General features: G+C 50.2%; 1 protein-coding gene across 2 annotated transcripts in view; it reads left to right on the top strand.

Annotated features, from left to right (window-relative positions):
• The window catches only part of Lrp5 (low density lipoprotein receptor-related protein 5), a 101,761-nt gene that overhangs the window by 21,043 nt on the left and 60,176 nt on the right, over positions 1-20,542 (top strand). For both annotated transcript variants that reach the window (XR_388250.2, NM_008513.3), the window contains exons 2-5: positions 5,903-6,299; positions 13,213-13,410; positions 15,943-16,139; positions 17,884-18,015. Coding sequence is in view for 1 of the 2 variants with exons in the window: in NM_008513.3 (NP_032539.2) it covers positions 5,903-6,299; positions 13,213-13,410; positions 15,943-16,139; positions 17,884-18,015 (924 nt within the window). In the remaining variant the exon portion in view is untranslated. The remainder of the gene's footprint in view (positions 1-5,902; positions 6,300-13,212; positions 13,411-15,942; positions 16,140-17,883; positions 18,016-20,542) is intronic.

Below are 20,542 nucleotides of genomic sequence, written 5' to 3'. Positions count from 1 at the left end.
AAGTACTGAGAGGCAGTGAAACAGACGTGCCTGTGCAGAGAGGCAGAGGACAAGCTGCACCCTTCAGTGGGGGTGTCTGGATGCAGAGGTGGTTGCGGGGAACAGAGAGGGTTGGAATTGGAGTGTGAGGACTTGGTGTGAAGAGTCGCTCTAGTTCTGTGGCCTGCCTGCACAGACCTGATGTAATTCTGTAAGTGGGGCCAGCTCCCCATTCTGGCCAGTCCAAGATAGGGTTTGTGGTATTCTGGAAGCTTCTTCTCACTGCCTCACTAGTACAGTGGGCACTGCTGGGTGTGCTCCTGAGGATTCCCTAACTCTGTTACAATAAGAGCTTTCAGGGTCCCAGTCAGCCTCTGTTGTGGGAGATGTATGCTGTCCTTTTGAGTGGGCTGTGCTTACATTTCTGGATGTGCAGCCTGGCCATGGCTGTTTTGGTTTTGACACAGATGATGGTCTTGGCCAGCTGTGATTTGTGCCCTGCTGGACTTATCAGTTATGCATACCCCAAAGAGGTGAGTGTGGCTGCACTGGGGAAGGTGCACATGACAGCATCTGGGAAGACAGGGGTTTCCCCCCCAGACCTCGGAAACCAGGTAGCTCTGAGCCAGGTGTCCTATCAGCCAGGTGTCAGGGACTACAGAGTGAGAATGGCTAATGTCCCAGAGGTGGCCTGATAGAATATGTTGGCAACTGGGGCTGTTCTGGGAAGTATGGATGGGGGCTGTGGGCAAGAAGAGGAGGTTTTGTGACTCAGTGGGTCCAGAGACCTGTGGATGGATGGAGAGATGGATAGATGGGTAGGGAGGGCTATAGGTAGCTCAGCTCAGGAGGAGGTGGGGATGAGAGCCATCTCCCATGTTTGCTGAAGTCTCCATTAAAGGTAGGTCTGTGGTAGGGTAGGAGGGATTACAAGAGACCTAAGGTTTTATTCTTTGTATCAAACTGTTCATTTCCATCAATACAACATTAGATTGTCACTGAGAGCAGCCTTAGCTGGGATCGAGTCCCTGTGAAGATTTGAGATTCTGTGGCTGAGGACATGGCTGCCATAGTTGGTTGGGTTTGAGTGGCTCTGCTACTGGCCAAGAGACAAATATGATGGGTCCCAGGGCCCAGGGCTCTGGGGAACTGTGGATTAGTGTTGGTTCTTCCTTTTATTTTAATTAGTTAATTATTTTGTTGTTGTTGTTGGACACAGGATTTTTCTACATAGCCCGGGCTGTCCTAGAACTATATAGAGTAGGCTGGCCTTGAACTCCCAAAGATCTGCCTGCCTCTCCCTCCCCCAGTGCTGGGATTAAAGGCATGTTGGCACTTTCTTTTACTTGACTAGGGATGTCAGTGGCACAGCAATGAGCACTCTCTTTGTTCTTGGTGACTGGAGAAGAAGAGCAGCCCTCATTGCTTCTGTTGAGCTTTCTCTTTGGTCCCCATCATTTATCTGAAGATGCCTCTTAGAAAAGCATAGAGCTTCCTGGCTTGTGCAGCACAGTCCACCACCCTAGCCTGTCTTCTAGTGAATAGCTCCCAGTGGCCTTCCTGGGAGTTTTGTAGACTGTCATTGTTCTGCTGGTACTATTAAAAAAAAAATCTGGGCTGGAGAGGTGGTTCAGCGGTCAGGTGCTAGATGCTCTTTCAGAGGACCAGAATTTTAGTTCTTAGTAGAAGAGATGGTCAATAGTTGAAAGCACTAGGCTGCTCTTGCAGAGGGCTCAGGTTTGGTTTCTAGGACTTGCATCGCCAAGCACAACCACCTGCAACTCCGGTTCCAGGGGACCTAATGCTCTCTTCTGGCCTCCGTGTGGTACCGCACACACATGGTGCACATAAACTCACACAGAATAATAAGTAAGCAAGCACACATGTAAATGAAGTAAATGAATAAAAAGCTGTACTCCTGTAATCCCAGGAATGTAGAGACAGAAGGGACTTGCTGGCCAGCTGGGACTAGTCTGGGCAAATCAGTAAGTGCTAGGATTTGAGAGACTCTGTTTCAAAAATCAGTGATGGGGGAAGAGACTAACACACACACGCACACACAATACACACACACACACACACACACACACAATACACACACACAATACACACGCGTGCGCGCACAGTGTGTCCATATGCATTAAAAATAGTCTCAGTTGAGTTCTCTGGGCAGTGAGGGCAGTGGGAAGCTCTGACTGGGCAGTATCAGATATAAGATGGAAGAAGGTGAGTGGAGCTAGAATGGGGAGCCCTGGGTCCTGTGGATGGGGTACAAGGATGTGTATAAGTGATCCTGTGAGTATCCCAAGCTGGTAGCCATCCAGTGTTCAGGTGCTGAGGAGGCTGAGGTGTGTCCCATAGTAGAAATCATGGATGTGAGATGCATAGCTGCAGCTTGATGTCTCTTTGGGGTGTGATCACCGTTTTCTGTGTTGTCTTCCTTCTTTGAGACCCCAGCCTCCTTCCAGAAAGCTTGCGCAGTACACCCACGCCTGGTGCCACCACCTTGGAGCTCCTTGCTTAGGTGCTGTGTGGCCGTGTGAACTATGCCTGTGTGTGTATGCTCTCCAACTAAGTTGGTAGCTTCTTGTATGTGAACCCTTATTCTTTCTGTGGCTTGGCCTTCCCCATTGGGATGGTGATAGAATCTCCTCCCCACCCCCATGCACCGTGTGTGCACAGGCTCCTACACACTCTCCAAGTACTCAGAGGTCCAATGTAATGCTTTGTGATTATAAATAAGGCATGGACCAAAATTGCTCTTTATTTTGGGGTCTCAGCAAAGGGTTGAATTACCTGGAATTGGGCCTTGTTTGGGGTAACCACGCAAACAGTGTAAAACATGGGCTATTGGAGTGGAAGGCAAACCATCTGTTATGAATTCTATATATAAATATTGGATATACTTACATGGGTTAAAATGGGATTGTTGGCACTGGGGTTTTCAGAGTCTCAATTCTGCTGTGGCAGGGACGATAAACTAATCACAGGGCATGGTGGCCAAGGCAGAAGGGGGCCAGGGCTGGTGTTTTTTTCTGACACTGATTTGATGGGGTCCTGGGAGCGATTGCTGTACACACATCAGGGATAATTCTGAGCTATTTGGCTCCCCTCCCTGACTGTGGGTACTGAAAATTTCTGGGGATATGGGACATCTATGTTCTTGCTTTGAAGGGGTATATACAAAACTAAACTGATGGGGACATCAGGGTGGACCAAGGGAGCTGTCATATCATAGGGGATTTGGCCTGTTCAGCTGTCAGCTGGGTCTTTTTGAAACATTAACTCTTTGCTGTCATGGTTTTGAGACAAGGTAGTCCAGGCTGGCCTTGAACTTCTCATCCTTCTGCTTCTCAAGTCCATGTCCTGGGCATGTGCCATCATGCCAGGTCAAAACATTAGTTTTAGGTCTGTGTGTGAAGAAACAGTATCAGCAGAGTGTTCTTGCTTTGGATCTCCCATCTGGGAGCCAGGCCAGAATGAAACCCAGGACCCCAAGTTTAATGACGCTGACTCTAGCCTGGGGAGCACTTGCCACTAGCAGCTTCCAGGACAGCATCCTCACATTTGTGACTTGAGCCCCCCCCCCCCCCCCATTTCACAGGGAAGATACTGCTGCCCCTGGGTCCCTGTGTAGAGCATACTCTGAGACCACCGGTGCCCTCCCTAGAGGTCTGGATTCTTGCCTTGTCATAGTCAGCTTCAAAAATAATACATGCATAGATAGCCCCTTAGCAACAGAAGTGGGTTCAGCATTAGCATTTGAAAATACATATTTACCAATCCTGAGGCAGAGATGCTTCTAGTTGACCAAGCCTTTATTAGTCCTTGTCACCAGTTAGTGCTCTTTCATGCCCTCAGTGTACATGGATTCATAGTGATGTGGGTGTGTGTATCCACACATACACATGTGTGCAGTTATATGTTCATGTAAAGACCAGAGCTCAGCATTGGAAATCATTCTTCAGGAGTCATTATCTTGTTTTTAAGATTTACTAAGTTGTGTGCTCGTTTGTCTGCCTGTTTGTGGGTATGTGCATAAAAGTACAGGGACCAGAGGTGCTGTGTGCCCTCGAGCTGGAGCCACCCCTGGATTCTCTCCAGGATCGGCATATGCTCTTACTGCTCAGCCATTTATTTTGTGGTCCTTAATACAGCAGGTGCTATGGTATTGTCCAAATGCTTTGTCCCAGGGTCATCTTTGTCTCCTAGAGGATTTTTCACAAACTCCCTTTCCTTTCTTTTCCTTTTTCCTTTTTCCTTTTTCCTTTTTCCTTTTTCCTTTTTCCTTTTTCCTTTCCTTTCCTTTCCTTTTTCCTTTCCTTTTTCCTTTTTCCTTTCCTTTTTCCTTTCCTTTCCTTTTTCCTTTCCTTTCCTTTCCTTTTTCCTTTCCTTTTTCCTTTCCTTTTTCCTTTCCTTTTTCCTTTCCTTTTTCCTTTCCTTTTTCCTTTCCTTTTTCCTTTCCTTTTTCCTTTCCTTTTTCCTTTCCTTTTTCCTTTCCTTTTTCCTTTCCTTTTTCCTTTCCTTTTTCCTTTCCTTTTTCCTTTCCTTTTTCCTTTCCTTTTTCCTTTCCTTTTTCCTTTCCTTTTTCCTTTCCTTTTTCCTTTCCTTTCCTTTCCTTTCCTTTCCTTTCCTTTCCTTTCCTTTCCTTTCCTTTCCTTTCCTCCCGAGTGCTGGGATGAAAGGCAGGCGCCATCGCCCGGCTCACGAGCTTTTCTTAGTGATCTTTTAAGGGTCCCAAGTGTGGTGCAAGCTGGGCCATGGGGCTTAACCCCTAACATCACTCTTGGTGTGACTTGGCACAAGTGTATGCTTCTTTATGAAGGCTGCAGCTCTGGGCCTGGAGAATGTATACCAGGACCCCTAGTCTACCAGGGGCTGTGCATTTGAGAGGCATGGGTCACCTGGTAGGGGAGGAACCCGTAGGACCAGCCTCCTGACTGAGGCTGGCACTGTGTGTTTCTACCCTGGGAACTTTGCATGGGTTTTAATGAGGCCTCCCCTAACCACTGTATGTAGTGTGCAGCCTTCTCCTGTTCTGTTCCCACTCCTGTCCTGTCCCTGACTCTGGCCCATTCACAGCATTAACCTGACAGATGTCACTACCTGCTTTTGGTCTTTGCCCGGTGTCTGTTTCTCCACTGGAACGGGAACCTTGGAGGCCCCTGGTACAAGCAGCCCCTGCTTGCCAGCCTATGAAGGCATCTTGGTTTTGCCACTGTGGCTCTTTTTCTTTCACTCCCAGAACTTTCTTTTTCTCCTCCTGAGCTTTCCTTTGCAGCTTCTGCCCTTGAAAAGGAGAGGCTGGTGGAGCCTTGGGGTGATACAGTGTCTGTGTTGTCTAGGATTCCCCAGGCGGGGGAGGAGAGGAGAAGCAGCCTGCCCCAGGTGAGGGTGGGGAGCCACCCACATTCTGGCCTGCCTCACTGTGGGTCCCTGGGGCCACTGCCAGGCCTCTTAGAAGGAAAGCTAGCTTTCCAGGAGTATGCTGTGGGTTCCCCTTAAAACTTAGGGATTAAGTGTGTGGTTTCTTTACTTTTCAGAGCTGGGAGCACTGCCCCACCATCTCCCAGTGAGGGTTGGAGAAAAAAAAAGTCCTAGGTTACAAATCCACCCCCAGCCTCCCTGTCCCTGCCCCTGCCCCCTCCCCTCCCATGTGCCTTTGAAGAGCACACCTGAACTACTGAAAGCAAGTTGAGGTGAGGAAGTGGTCTTTCCAGTTTGGGGAGCAGTAGAGCCAGAGCTTGGGGATTTGGGGAGCCTTCCTGCCTCTCTATACTGGCCTATCACTAAGGGAGCCTTTGGGCAACTGGAAGGAAGGAGTCTTGGGAGCAGGGGCCCGGGGTAGCCGTGCATGATTCTCTTTCCCTGGGAGCTGGTTCCTGTCCTGCTTAGCCATCCTGACCCTGTGCTCTGCCCACAGCCTCACCGCTCCTGTTGTTTGCCAACCGCCGGGATGTGCGGCTAGTGGATGCCGGCGGAGTGAAGCTGGAGTCCACCATTGTGGCCAGTGGCCTGGAGGATGCAGCTGCTGTAGACTTCCAGTTCTCCAAGGGTGCTGTGTACTGGACAGATGTGAGCGAGGAGGCCATCAAACAGACCTACCTGAACCAGACTGGAGCTGCTGCACAGAACATTGTCATCTCGGGCCTCGTGTCACCTGATGGCCTGGCCTGTGACTGGGTTGGCAAGAAGCTGTACTGGACGGACTCCGAGACCAACCGCATTGAGGTTGCCAACCTCAATGGGACGTCCCGTAAGGTTCTCTTCTGGCAGGACCTGGACCAGCCAAGGGCCATTGCCCTGGATCCTGCACATGGGTAAACCTCTGTTTTTCTCCTGCTCCTATGGGGAGGCGCGGGGAACAGGATTTCTTCTGTAGAGTACCTGAGGCAGGCTGATGAGGTGCCTTGGGAAGCAGCCCTTGCTGGGAATCACCTCCCTTCCAGATCCTGAACTGTAAAACATGGCATGTTTAGCCAGGGATGGTGGTTCACACCTACAATCCTAGCATTCTGGAGGCTGAGGCAGGAGTGTTGCCACAAGTTCCAGGCCAACCTGAGCTATAAAGACCGTCTTAAAAATATACAGGAACTGGGGAGATGCCTCCATTGGTGATGTACTTACCTCGTAACCAGGAGGATTTGACTTCCATCCATGAAGAAAGTTAGGTGCGGGGCGTCACATGTCTATAATCCCAGGACCGTGGAGTTAGAGACACAGGGATCTGTGAGGCTTGCTGGCTGCCTGCAGTCAAATTGCCCAGCCCCTGGTCCCAGTGAGAGACAAGGTGTTTTAAGGTATTTATATTGCCGTCTTAAAAACTCCATGACCAAGAACAGCTTGGGGATGAATCAGTCAGTATACTTGATCAGACAATACTCAAGTCATGCCCCACCTCTGAGTAAAGTCAGGGCAGGACCTCAAGGCAGGAACCCAGAGTCAAGAACTAAACTGCTTAGTGGTTTGCTCTCCATTGGTTGTTCAGATTGCTCTCTTGTAGCACCCAGGACCATCAGCCCAGGCACTGAACTGCCCACAGTGACCTGTACCCTCCCCCACCAATCATCAGCCAAGGAAATGCTTCCCAGGCTTAGAGGCCAATGCAAACTGACTGTAGCTTAGCTGAGCAGGACGTTGTGTCTCAATCAAACACACAAACAAGGGCAGATGAGGATGATGCTTGGGTTTGAAGCTTAGCATCCTTCTGCACTAGGACAGGTGACCCAGGTAAGTTCAGGGACCTCCCACCCCTTCTGTGACTGTTGGCTGTGGTGGCTCTGTGTCTGGATGTAGCACCTACTCTGTGTATTCTGGAAGTTACCTATATTGGTGCAGTCAACTCACTCTGACCCTGGAAAGCGCAGGACAGCCATGAAGGCCACTTTGGGAGGGGCCAACAGTCAAACCGTGAATGTCCTTCACTGCAGTCTAGGGGCCACTGCTGGCTTCAGCATCAGGCCACATTCTACAGTGTTCTAGATAGGCATGTCTTCGTTCACTCCTTGCCATTCCTCCAGCCTTCTTTTCTCAGGGTTGACTCTGGGGTGGGATGCACAGACCCTTGTCTAAGCTGCCCTTTCGTGGCCATGACCCTGAAGTTGTATGCTGGCTCAGGTGTGAGAACAATCAGACAGACTCACGGACTCACGTCTTGGGCAAGACACACATCCTGGTTTTGGCTTTTGCCTAGTGCTGTACTCAGTTGACATTTTAGCTTTTTTTTTTTTTTTTGAGACAGGGTTTCTCTGTATAGCCCTGGCTGTCTTGGAACTCACTTTGTAGACCAGGCTGGCCTTGAACTCAGAAATCCGCCTGCCTCTGCCTCCCAAGTGCTGGGATTAAAGGAATGTGCTACCACACCCAGCTTTTTTTTTTTTTTTTTTTTTTTTTTTTTTTTAAAGATTTATTTATTACATGTAAGTACACTGTAGCTGTCTTCAGACACACCAGAAGAGGGCGTCAGATCTCGTTATAGATGGTTGTGAGCCACCATATGGTTGCTGGGATTTGAACTCTGGATCTTCGGAAGAGCAATCGGGTGCTCTTACCCACTGAGCCATCTCACCAGCCCTTTTTTTTTTTTTAAAGATTTATTTATTATATGTTCTTGCGCATGCCTGACTCACCAGCAAGAACAACGCTGCAACAGGATCCTTCTGCACACATTTATTGGGAGAGCTTGATTGCAGAGGCGAAGAGACCCCAAGCCCAGAACTGGTGCTGCTTATATAGGCCTAGGAGAGGCATGTCTCACACCGGGATTGGTTGTGCTTGGGTTATGCTTACCACCTCATTTGCATGCCTACATCTGATTGGTTAACTTGTCTCTCATCTGATTGGTTAAGTTGTTTCTCATTTGATTGGTTAACTTATCTCTCATCTGATTGGTTAACTTGTCTCTCATCTGATTGGTTAGCTTGTCTCTCATCTGATTGGTTAATTTTGGTTAATTCTCAAAACCTCATCTTGGCAAAAAAAGCTTTACTGCCTATGTATGCGTGGTGGCCAGCAGAAGCCAGCGCCACCCTGCAACGGCACATGTGGCTTCCCACAATATGTTAAGTACACTGCAACTGTCTTCAGACACTTTTTTTTTCTTCTCACTCTGGCCCCATTGCCTTGCTGTAGCTGTCTTCAGACACCCCAGAAGAGGGTATCAGATCTCATTACCGATGGTTGTGAGCCATCATGTGGTTGCTGGGATTTGAACTCATGACCTTCGAAAGAGCAGTCGGGGCTCTTAACCTTAACCGCTGAGCCATCTCTCCAGCCCCCCCCCCTTTTTTTAAAAGCTAATTTATTTACTTTACATCCTGACTGCAGTCTCCCCTCCCTCCTCTCCTCCCAGTCCGTGCCCCCAACATTTTAGCATTTGTAATGTCCCCAGAGCTTCTGAGAAATGCATCCAGGAAGCACGATGCTGGCTGTGGACCTCCCCTGTGTGTTTGTATAAACCTTGTAGGAAGTCTGTGCAGCCAGTCCCCGTGTAGGTTAGGCTCCAGCTGACCCATGCACTGCCTTTTTCCACTGCTGGGGATCCTAAGTTCATCTTTTGGCTCTCTAGCAATGGAGTGCTGTCTGGATCCTGATAGTGCCACCTTATTGTGAGCCTTTTCAGTGAGCTACTCTGGGTGACTTTAGCTGCCCTGGCTGTGGACTGAGCAGAAGCAGGCTGGGAGAGTGGGTGTGGCCTGTGCCCAGGCTTCTGAGCTTGGCTGGAGGGTTTGCGTGTGGTCTGGCAGGATTGCCACTGCTTGGTCTAGGGAGTTTGAGGAGCAGACCAGGTGAGGGCACACTATGTGGCTGAAGTCACTTCTTTGTCCAGAGCTGGCCTTTGAGTATGTGGCTTCAGAAGCTAATTTATACTTTGTGCAAAGGGCCAGGAAGTGGTTTTGTGTGTGTGTGTGTGTGTGTGTGTGTGTGTGTATGTGTGTACACATGCTGCCACATATGAGAGTATATATGAGAAACCTGTGTGCAAATGTTACGTGAATGTGTGTGAATGTTTTATGTGAGGAAGTCTATGCACCTGGACAAGTGTGTGCAGGGGTGGTTGTGTGTAAGCGTAACTGTGCCTGTTTATGCTTGTATGTGAGTGTGTATTTATGAGAGTGTATGTGCACATACATGAGTATACAGGAGATTCTGTGCACATGTATGAATGTGCTTTTTATGTGAGAATGTATATGCATTTGTGTGTATATTATTATACATAAGGGTTATTGAGCTTGTGCACACAAATCTATGTGACTGTTAAGGTGTGCATGTGTGTGTGTGTATATATATATATATAAAATTGTGTATGTGTGCATGTGTACTAGAGAGCATGTACGTGTGATTGAGTGTGTGATAGAGCATCTGTGGATGAGTACATGTGTTTGTAAAGAAGCTTGCATGTATGTATGTGTTCAGTTCATATGCACCAGAGGTAAGTGGGATTTTTTGGGGGTGTGTGTGGGGTGACAGACTAGCAGCTACCCCCTGTGGGTTCCCTCACTCCTCAGCTGCATAGAACTTAAGTCATCTTCCTAGGACTAACTCTGTTATCTGGTGAACAATCTCGGACCTCAAATCCCCAGGGACAACAGTACCCTGACAGTCTTCCCAGGAGGTGTGGGCCATTATCCCAGGAGAGTCTCTGTGGCTAAGAGGGATTGGTCTGTGTTAGAGTCTGATAAAATGGGCTCAGGACTAGCACCCCAGTTTTCAACAGGATCCCTCTGTGTTTTTGTCTCTCTCTACCCTGGTTTCCTACTCTTCCTGGGACAGAATGCTATAGTTCTAACCTACCACATGCCCAGATGCAACGTTCGTGAACATGGGCAGGAAGCTGTGGGTTTCACCATTGCCCTAGTGACCTTACAGGGTACTGGTAGGGTTGCGGAGAAAATGATATAGGCACAGTGTGTTTGAGAGGAATGAGTGCCACCAGGTGGCTTCTGGCTGTAGAGACAGGATGACCAGTGTAAGGGGCCTGGGGCAGAGAAGAGTACTCCTGTGGGAGAGGATGACTCAAGGTCTTGGCTTTGGGTTGAGCCTGTCTCCCCATAGCAGTTATAGACGGCAGAGGAGGGCAGCAGCTTGGCCCAGGCTTGTAGCAGGTTGGGATAGAAAGTGTCTAGAGTGAGTTCTATTCTGAAGGCAGGAGCAGCTGCGAAGGGCGACATGGTGCTATGTCTGTGTCCCCATCTATACAGATATACAGAGGTGTGCTGTGACTTTGTCATGCCACATGAAAATACTAAGAGCTACCCTTGGCTGGATGAATGCTGTAACACGCATACCCACATTCCACCACATAAAAGATTATGCAGTTTGAATTCTCCCCCCTCCCCCTCCCCCTCCCTTCTTCCCTCCCTCTCCTTCCTTCCCTACAGTTGTTTAGGCCCTGCTATGACCCATGTCTTCCTGTGCTGTTGTCTCCTCTGGAGACTTCCTTGGATGAGGGGATCCTGTCCCAGCCACCATTGAGAAGAACGGCTTTGTTCAAATGCCCACCTCCATTTAAGTACATGCCTGGTGCCTGCAGAGGCCAGAAGGCATTAGATCCCTGGAACTGGCGTTTCAGAGGGTTGTGAGCTCCTATATGGGTGTTGCTAACTGAGCCTGGGCCCTGTATAGAAACCAGTGTTGTAGCCGCTGAGCCATCTCTTCAGCCTGTTATGCACTCTGTCCTTACTTGAGCTGCTGTGGCCTGTGTTATCTCTGGGATCAGTCAGCCTTGGTCCTGTGGGTCATGTGTACACTTGCTTCTGACTTCTTCACTAGACGCTCTCCTCTGGGTCACGCTGTTCCTTTCAAATCCTGCCCCTGGACCAGTGTTGACCTTGGCAATGCTGCCACAGACAGGACATCTCAAGCTTCCTTCCTGTGCCCTGGATAAATAAGGGTGTACAAGCTGTGGGGTGCAGCTCGGAGTGGGGACAGTGAAATGCAGTGCAAGAGAGAAACTTGGCTCTCCCCTCAGCACTGCGGAGGCCCTGCCTGCCCTTGTGCCTTCCTGTGTCTCCTTTGGAGACTTTCTTGGATGAGGGGATCCTGTCCCAGCCACCATTGAGAAGAACGGCTTTATCCAAATACCTATCTCCGTGTGCTTAGCTCAGGACTGGGTTAGCAGGTGTGGCAGAGAGGGCTCTGAAGCTGGGAAGACCCTGGCTCAGCCTGGGGAAGCCCTGCAGCATATCTGGATGGGGCTAAAAGGCCTCCTGGCAGAAATGCAGCTGGTACTGCCTTGAGGTAACAGCCCGGCATTGCAGCCCTGCACCTTGGCCCTGCCTCAGCTTCTGCCTTGCCTCACTGAGGAGGAGGATGATGGCCTTAGTCCTGCCAGCTTGCCCTGCAGCAGTACTGGAACTGGCATGGGCCTGTCCCCACTGAGCCAGCAGCTCTCCCGTTCCCCATTTAAGGAAACCTGCAGGCCTCAGGAAGTGGGGAAGAAATGTGGTGTACTAACCTCATTTCCCTGCCTGGCCTTAGCTCTGGCTGGACCACAGCACCAAATGGGAAGCGTAGAAACACGCTTCTCAGTGGGTGGCAAGTCCCTGGGCTAATTCCAGGCCTGTAGGAGTGGGAAGCACAGGGAAAGAAGGCAGCGCCCAGGCCATGTCAGCCTCAGCTGAGGCTGACCTACCTCCAGATGCCCAGAGCATCACCCCAGTTATGGCCCTGCTGATGCAGGATGAAGCATGCACAAAGCTTGGGCCTTACCTGCCCACCCAGGCTGCTGTCTAGAGCTGCTGCTTGCTGTGTGTGTGAGACAAGTCCACGTGCCAGAGCCCCCACTTCCTATCTGTCTAATGGGGGCAGCAGGCTGGCTTTCGCAGTACTGGCTGGCACAGAGGGTGGTGCAGGACACTCAGGAGTTACCCTGTGTGGGGTGCTTGGCAGAGAAGGGGATATTTTCATGATGTTCCTATGCCTACCCTTCTAGATGACGTCCTCATCGTCCCTCTAGAAGGTGGTGATAGTTCTGGCTCACCTAGGACCCCCTGCTGGGGACACAGCAGTGAGACAGCCCCTGTGCCCATTATTGCAAGAGCTGAGAGCTGAATCTGCAAGGGCAGCCTGTGCTCTTATAGCTCCCGAAGCATCTCTCCAGCCTGCAGGTTATATTCTCAAGGACATGTTCCTCAGGACTGGAGACATGGCTCAGCACTCCTCTCTCAAGGGTCTCAGTTTAGTTCTTAGAAAATACTTTCACAGTTTACAGCCAGCTCCAGGAGAACTTGCAGACCTGTACTTACATGTACACACTCACACACACCCACACACACACACACACACACACATACACACACACATACACACACACACACACACACACATACACACATATATACAAAAATACAAAAAAAGGTAAGTATTTTTTTAAAAAAAACTGGGCATGGTGGCACATGGTTGTAATCCTAGTACTTGGGAGGTGGAGGAAACAGTGGGGTGAGGCTAGCCTTAGCTACAGGAGATGAGGATGGTGGAGGAAGCAGTGGGGTGAGGCTAGCCTTAGCTACAGGAGATGGAGGTGATGGTGAAGGTTTATACCTCTTTCAAGTATTTCAAGCAATATCTCTATTTTAATTCCTTCACATAAAAACCTAAAGTTTGGGTCCCTCAAACGATAGTCACTCGTTATTTCTCACAGGTCTGGTGGGTGAGCTTTCAGGCCTGGGTTAGGGATTGGAACCAATCCCTAGATCCATCTGTGTCTTTCCTTTTATCCCGTCTCCTCACTAGGTACATGTACTGGACTGACTGGGGGGAAGCACCCCGGATCGAGCGGGCAGGGATGGATGGCAGTACCCGGAAGATCATTGTAGACTCCGACATTTACTGGCCCAATGGGCTGACCATCGACCTGGAGGAACAGAAGCTGTACTGGGCCGATGCCAAGCTCAGCTTCATCCACCGTGCCAACCTGGACGGCTCCTTCCGGTGAGTGCCTAGTGGCCGAGGCGCCCTCCCCACTATATCTGCTGTCCTCAGGGAGTTGAGGCTCCTTAACTCAGGCCTTAGGTTCTTCCCTGGAGCCCCCAAGGATTGTTAGATGACTTTGGGAACAGAGCATAGTTACCATGTCTGATGTCACAGCTGATGGAACTGTTTCCACAGCAATATGCTGAACGTTCCTTCCAAACTGTGTGAGAGGAACATACATAGCCTCCGAGATGGCAGCTGTGCAAGGCGGGCTCTGAGTTCAATCCCTGCAGGCCACACGATAAGAGGTAGAGGACCATTTCTTTCTGTTTTTGTTTTTTCTAGATACGGTTTCTCTGTGTAATAGCCCTGGCTGTCCTGGACTTGCTTTGTAGACCAGGCTGGCCATAAAGTCACAGAGATCTGCCTGTGCCTGCTTCCCAAGGCTGGGATTAAAGGTGTGGCCACCACACCCAGTCTGAGAACCAGTTCTTGGATCTCCACTTAGTGCTGTGGGTTTCGAGTTCCTCCCATATACATACCATACATATCGTATTTTAAAAAAGAGAAAAGACTACATCTGACCCATATCTGCGCCCAGTTTGTACTGGGAAATGAGTAAGAAAATCTCAGTGTTCAGGGGCTGGAGAGGTGCTCAGTGGTTACCTGCATTTGCTGTGTTTGCAGAGGACTTGAGTTCACTTCCCAGCACTTGTGCTGGAAGGCTTATCTGGTGCCCTCTTCTGGCCTCCCTGGGCACTGCACTCAGATGCACATACCTGCACACACACAAGTGAAAATAAAATAAAAATACATCTTTTTTAAAAAGATTTATTTATTTTTTATATATGAATAGCTGTACAGATGGTTGTGAGCCTTCATGTGGTTGTTGGGAATTGAATTTAGGACCTCTGCTTACTCCGGCCAGCCCTGCTCCTTCCTGGTCAACTTTGCTCGCTTAGTTCCTGCTGGCTCCGGCTCATAGATTTATTTATTATTATACAGTACACTGTAGCTGTCTTCAGACACCTGAAGAAGGAATCAGGTCTTGTTACAGATGGTTGTGAGCCACCATGTGGTTGCTGGGATTTGAACTCAGGACCTTCGGAAGAGCAGTCGGTGCTCTTAACCGCTGAACCATTTCACCAGCCCCATAAAAATACATCTGAAAAGCAAATAAATAAAAAGTTCAGCGTTTAGACTGTTTGGGATTTTAGAGTTGCCGGTCAGGGCTTAGATCTGGCCGGGACTAGGGCATTCATTGCTCTTTGTCCTGCCTCTGCCATAGTATCTCCAGGGCAGCAGCGGCTGTGTGACTATTATCATATCTACAGCCTTGCTAGAGACTGTGCAGACAGTAGGTGCTTGATCAATGAAGAGGACAGGTAGATGAATTCGGCCTGTTCTCCTACTTGGTTGTTAGAGCTTCCTGCTTGGTGTGGCCCTGTGCCATCATTACACTTGAGAAATAGCTGTGACCTTTGTGTCGAGTTAGGGGTAGTTTACTCTGTGACTGAATATTACTTACTGAGTTGACATCAGGTCTTGGGCTCCTCATGGGAAGGTTAATCTGACCTTTGCACTGGAGGAGCTCCTGGCTTGGGGCATAGGAGCTGCTGTGAAGGGTTCATCTTGAGTTTGATTAAAAAGGCCCACATTCCATCAATTTTGGGATGATGTCCAGCCTGTGTCTTGTCATTTGTAGGGCGAGGGTGAAGATGCACATAGGGTACACTGGTCAGGGTCTGATCTGAGATTTGGAAATCAGGCTAGCCCAAGGACAGACGGTGGGAGCAAGTGATCTCAGCATGATCTAGGCTAGCCCAGAATCTGGAAAGCTGCTAGCCTTGGGCAAGCGGTCCTGACAAGAGGGTAGCAGTTAGTATAACAGATAGCGATAACTCTTGCATTGTGTCAGTGTCCAGGGACATTTACCATTTTGTTTGATGTTCACAACAAACCCCATACTACCTCCTGTATGATGATAGGCAGGGTCTCAACGCCATACAGCTGGCCAGAGCCTACTGCAGAGTGGTGGTCGTTAAATAACCACAAGATGCTGGCTCTGCTCAATTCCAGTCCTATTACCAGTGTTGATAATCTCATTAAACATGATGTCCGCTGTGTCGGCGGTTCTGAACACACAGGGCTGAGAGTGCCTCCCTGCTGTTGGTGTGGACTGTCGGACAGAACACATCTGGCTGAGTCAGCAGGAAGCTCTTTGCACATCAGGTCTGGGGACCCAGGCTTCTCAGAAACTGTCACCAGGTGTGGCTCCATGCATTTTTCTTTTCTAGGGGCACTTTGTCCCTTTGTCCAGGGGCTCTTACGTTTTTGTCACAGGCACCCAGGCTGGCTGGGTGGGCGCTGCCCGTGCATACCTGGAAGGGCTGACTGGAGTGGCCGAGTGAGGAGAGTGTGCTTGCAGCTGCTTCCCTTTGATCTGACAGACACAGCGGGTCTGTGGTGGCCTAAAGGCCTCCAGCATAGGGCAGAGTTGGCCTGAGAGGTCTTCTCCTAACCACTCTGCCTGTTTCCTACCTACTGCAGGCAGAAGGTGGTGGAGGGCAGCCTCACTCACCCTTTTGCCCTGACACTCTCTGGGGACACACTCTACTGGACAGACTGGCAGACCCGCTCCATCCACGCCTGCAACAAGTGGACAGGGGAGCAGAGGAAGGAGATCCTTAGTGCTCTGTACTCACCCATGGACATCCAAGTGCTGAGCCAGGAGCGGCAGCCTCCCTGTGAGTGTGAGCTGGCAATGGGGATGGGGTGGGCGGGGCAGGGGTGGGCACTGGGGATGGGGTGGGCGGGGCAGAGGACAGGCAGGGGTGGGCACTGGGGATGGAGTGGGCGGGGCAGAGGACAGGCAGGGGTGGGCACTGGGGATGGAGTGGGCGGGCAGGGGGCGGGCACTGGGGATGGGGTGGGCGGGGCAGAAGACAGGCAGGGGTGGGCACTGGGGATGGGGTGGGCGGGGCAGAGGACAGGCAGGGGTGGGCACTGGGGATGGGGTGGGCGGGGCAGGGGATAAGCATGACAGGGTAGGGCTTGCAGGTCGGAGAGGCTACATCAGGCAGATCTGCTGGTACAGGTAGGATAGGGTAGAGATGGGAAGGATATAGCCCGGATGTGGGGCTCAGTCAGGTCAGTGGGGCAGTATAGTCAAGCAGTAGGGCAGAGTGGATCCAGGCAGTGCAGTAGGGAGCTGGTAGACAGGGCTAAGAAGAGATCAGACCAAGCCTCTATCCTACAGAAGCACCCACAGAGAGGCACCCCTGCAGAGAAGTGAATGCTAGGATAGAAGGAGGAGCTTGTGTGTGTGTGTGTGTGTGTGTGTGCGCGTGTGCGTGTGTGTGTACATGGTATATGTGAGTATGCTTGTACATGGACAGTGTTTCTGCATGTGGTTGTCTAGGCAGGCTAGTACGGTGGACAGGGCCTCTCTAGAGCTGTTTCAGGCTTTCTAGGGCAGGTGGTGCCATTGTGAAGGCCCAGTAGAGCCCTGAAGTGTAAAATACTTGCTCAGAGTCTTACTTCTCAGCCTGGGGTCTTATATGGTAGAATCTTAATAGAAGTCCCTGACGGTGACTCTGAGTTTCTGTGACAGACTGAGGGGGTTGGATGGGAGGCGGGAAGAGGCCATTCTAGGCTCACTCAGTTGCACATGCACCAAGGATCAGTATTTCTGGCCACACTTTATAGAAGGTTTGAATGTGGGTCTAGGAACTCAAGCCACAAAGGTTAGTGTAGGAGGGGTGGGGGAGGTGGTCCCTGACCCTGTCAAGAGTACATAGTTCTTGAACTCTTTTGCTTGGAGCTGCCCACTCTTCACTGAGTGTGTTGTGAGGGCGAAGGTCAACTGCAGGAGACTCAGTTCCAGTTGACAGAGTTGCAGGGGTGCTGAGCCCCACATTCCTGAGGTAGAAGGAGGGTCTGGGAACCTTTGTTAGATTCAACTGTACAGTGGTCACAGAAGAGCCTGGGGGAGGGGCCTAAATGTGGTAACCCAATGTGGACTGAGTCTGCAGGGTCCAGGCAGATTAAAGAGACAGGGTGTGCTCAGGAGTCCACTAACCCAGGGTTCCCAGGCATGGCTGCCTAAGCGGTCCTGAGAATTTCCATGGAAGCATGGCGGGTGACTTTTCTGGGGAAAGTAGCATCCTTTGAAAGTTTATCTTCTTGTTGGAGAAAGCTTAGCTTGGGGAATGTGCCCTGCAGGGCAGGGCAGGTCTGGGATGGTTTCTGAGAAATTACAGAACTGCTGCTGAGGCTGAAGGCCCTCCATGGGGGGTGGTCTGAGTGCGGTTAGGTAGGACTAGGAGGACGAGTCATGGTGTAGGGCTGGAGGGACATCTGACAGTTGTCCTGTAGGATACATGGGATGTGTAGGATGCCAGCCCCCGTGGGAGGGAGTGGCTGGGCAGTGGTGCGCTCACAGCTTGTACTGCAACTTCCTTCCATCCTGTCCTGTTCTGTCCCCACCAGTCCACACACCATGCGAGGAGGACAACGGTGGCTGTTCCCACCTGTGCCTGCTGTCCCCGAGGGAGCCTTTCTACTCCTGTGCCTGCCCCACTGGTGTGCAGTTGCAGGACAATGGCAAGACGTGCAAGACAGGTGAGGTGGAACATTGGCACTGGCAGGGACAGGTGGGGCCTGGCCTGGTGGTGGGGGCTGTCACCAGCTAAAGTGACAAACATGGCAGCCTCTTCACAAGGGTCTACTCGATTTAGTGACAACTCTGACGCTGAGTTCACCATCAGCTCTGAGCTGAGTTTGGGAGTTGTGGATCCCTCATCAAAACAGTGATATCCTGGTTTAGTAGTGCCTTCAGAGTGCTGAGCACGTCAACGTAGGGCCACACCCTGAAAGTTTGCTGTGCTGAGTTTTATCCAAAAGCTATTAACTGTAAAAAGGAAAGGATGGGGGCATTAGTGGGCACTGCCCAGGGAGCTAACCCCAGTGTGGAGCCCCTGAGCTTTCCTGGTCTGTATCAGTTTTGCCCTCTGGAGCACAGCAGCCACTACACTGAGTGCAGACATGGTTTTGGTTTGGCTTCCCTGCATCTGTGTCGTTGATTTGCTTCTTGTGTTTCAGTTGTTCAAGTCTTACCTCTCTGTTAACACTTCTATGCAAATGGAGGTCCCAGATCAGCCTTGTTGAAAGTTTTCTTTCTGACTCAGAGAGCCAGTTTCCCTCCTTTTTGAATATATTTTTTCTTTTTTTTCTTCGAGATTATAACATAATTACATAATTTCCTTTTCTTTTTCCTCCTCTAAACCTTTCCATATATCAATCCTTGTTCTCTTTCAAATTCTTGGCTTTGTGGGCCAATATCTGTTTTTTTTTTTTTTAAGATTTATTTATTATTATAAATAAGCACACTGTAGCTGTCTTCAGACACCCCGGAAGAGGGCATCAGCTCTCATTACGGGTGGTTGTGAGCCACCATGTGGCTGCTGGGATTTGAACTCAGAACCTTCAGAAGAGCAGTCAGTGCTCTTACTTGCTGAGCCATCTCGCCAGCCCGTGTTGTTGATTTTAAGTCAGGGTCTCACTATGTAGCTCTGACTGTCCTGGAACTTGTTATGTAAACTAGACTGGCTTGAAAAATCATGGAAATCTGCTTGCCTCCACTTCCTGAGCCTTGAGCTCCAAGGTGTTTGCCCTCTGATTTCACTGCTTAATTCACACAACTTTCGGCTCAGGCCTCGCTTTTCATCACTGATTGCTTCTGGGTTCCTGGTGTAGTCAGCATTCTCACCTCCAGGAAATGGACTTCTGCTGTGGTGCCTCGGGTAGCCCCTTCTGGTACCTACGTACCTAGAGGATAGTTCTCCGGGTTGGCTCTGAGGCTTGTCTTATCAGGTCCTGTGAGGAGCACAGCCATCCTGAGGCTGGTTCTCCTTTATTTTTTCTGGGGACAGAGCCTGCTTCCCTCACCATTGGCCCTCTCCCACGGGGAAAGGTCAGGGAGGCAGCTGCCTTCCATATTGCCTGGTCTAAGCAGCAGCTTCCTTGAGGCTGTCTCCTGATGTCAGTGTGTGGGGTTGAAGGGATGTCCTTACTCAGCTCCAGCTGTGGTTCAGGCATGGGGTGTGCCTCTGAGGGTTTCCTGGCCCCTGCTGTGCTCTGCAGTGTGGACTTAGATTGTAGGTGCCTGTGGTATCAGAGGTCAGGATGAGCAGCTGGCCCTGGCCTTCCTGTGAGCCAGGTTCCTCAGTGACTCAGATGTCCAGGGGTCACAGGTTCCACTTTCCTAAGAATCCTATCTCTACTAGCTGTGAAAGGCACTCCTAGGAAGACTGTCAGAGAATGCCGAGCGCACAGGACAAAGCATTTGTCACCCAGAGTCCTCCTGTGGTGGAAGTGTGCGAGAGGCTGAGGACATCGCTGTAGTCAGTGGACTTCTGTATGCTAAATCCATACTTTTTCCACTTTGGCTGAAGATGCCCTGACTGTAGTATTGTGTTAAAAGGAGGGAGATGTCTCCAGATGAGAGAAAAGGCGCATGTCTGGTTAGGTTTCTATGGCTGGGATAAACACCACTATCAAAAGCAACTTAGAGAGGAAAGGTTCATTTGTCTTACAGGTCATAGTCCATCCTGACGGGAAGGAAATGAGGACAGGAACTGAGGCAGAGGCTGTGGAGGAGCCTCCTCCTGGCACCTCATGCTTCCTCAGCTTGCTTTCTTAGATAACTGAGGACAGTCTGCCCAGGGATGAAACCGGCCACAGGGCACTGAGCCCTCCCATTAAGGAAAGGCTCCATACATTTTTCTCTACTTTAAAAAATCTTATTTACGTTTTGAGAATCTTATACATTTTGATAACATTTCTCTTCTTGTAACTGTTCCTAGGGTCTCCCCATCTTCCTACCTATCCTACTGCATATTTTTTCTTTCTGTTAAAAACAAAATAACACACACACACACACACACACACACACACACACACACACACACGACTATTGAGTCTGATTTGTATTGGCCAACTACTCCTGAGCTTGCGGGCTTCCTTGGCAAGCGGTTAATATATCCAGTGTTACTCCCTGAAGAAACCTGACTTTCTCTTCCCCATAACCTCTCAGTTGCAATGAGCTTCTTGCTAGGGTGCGCCTCACGCCTGCTCCCCCTTCTCTGTG

This window comes from Mus musculus, chromosome 19 (genome assembly GCF_000001635.26).
Source record: "Mus musculus strain C57BL/6J chromosome 19, GRCm38.p6 C57BL/6J".
In the NCBI taxonomy this organism is placed as follows: Eukaryota; Metazoa; Chordata; class Mammalia; order Rodentia; family Muridae; genus Mus; species Mus musculus.
Note: the sequence above shows the minus strand (reverse complement) of the source record. Positions and strands in the feature narration are given on the sequence as shown.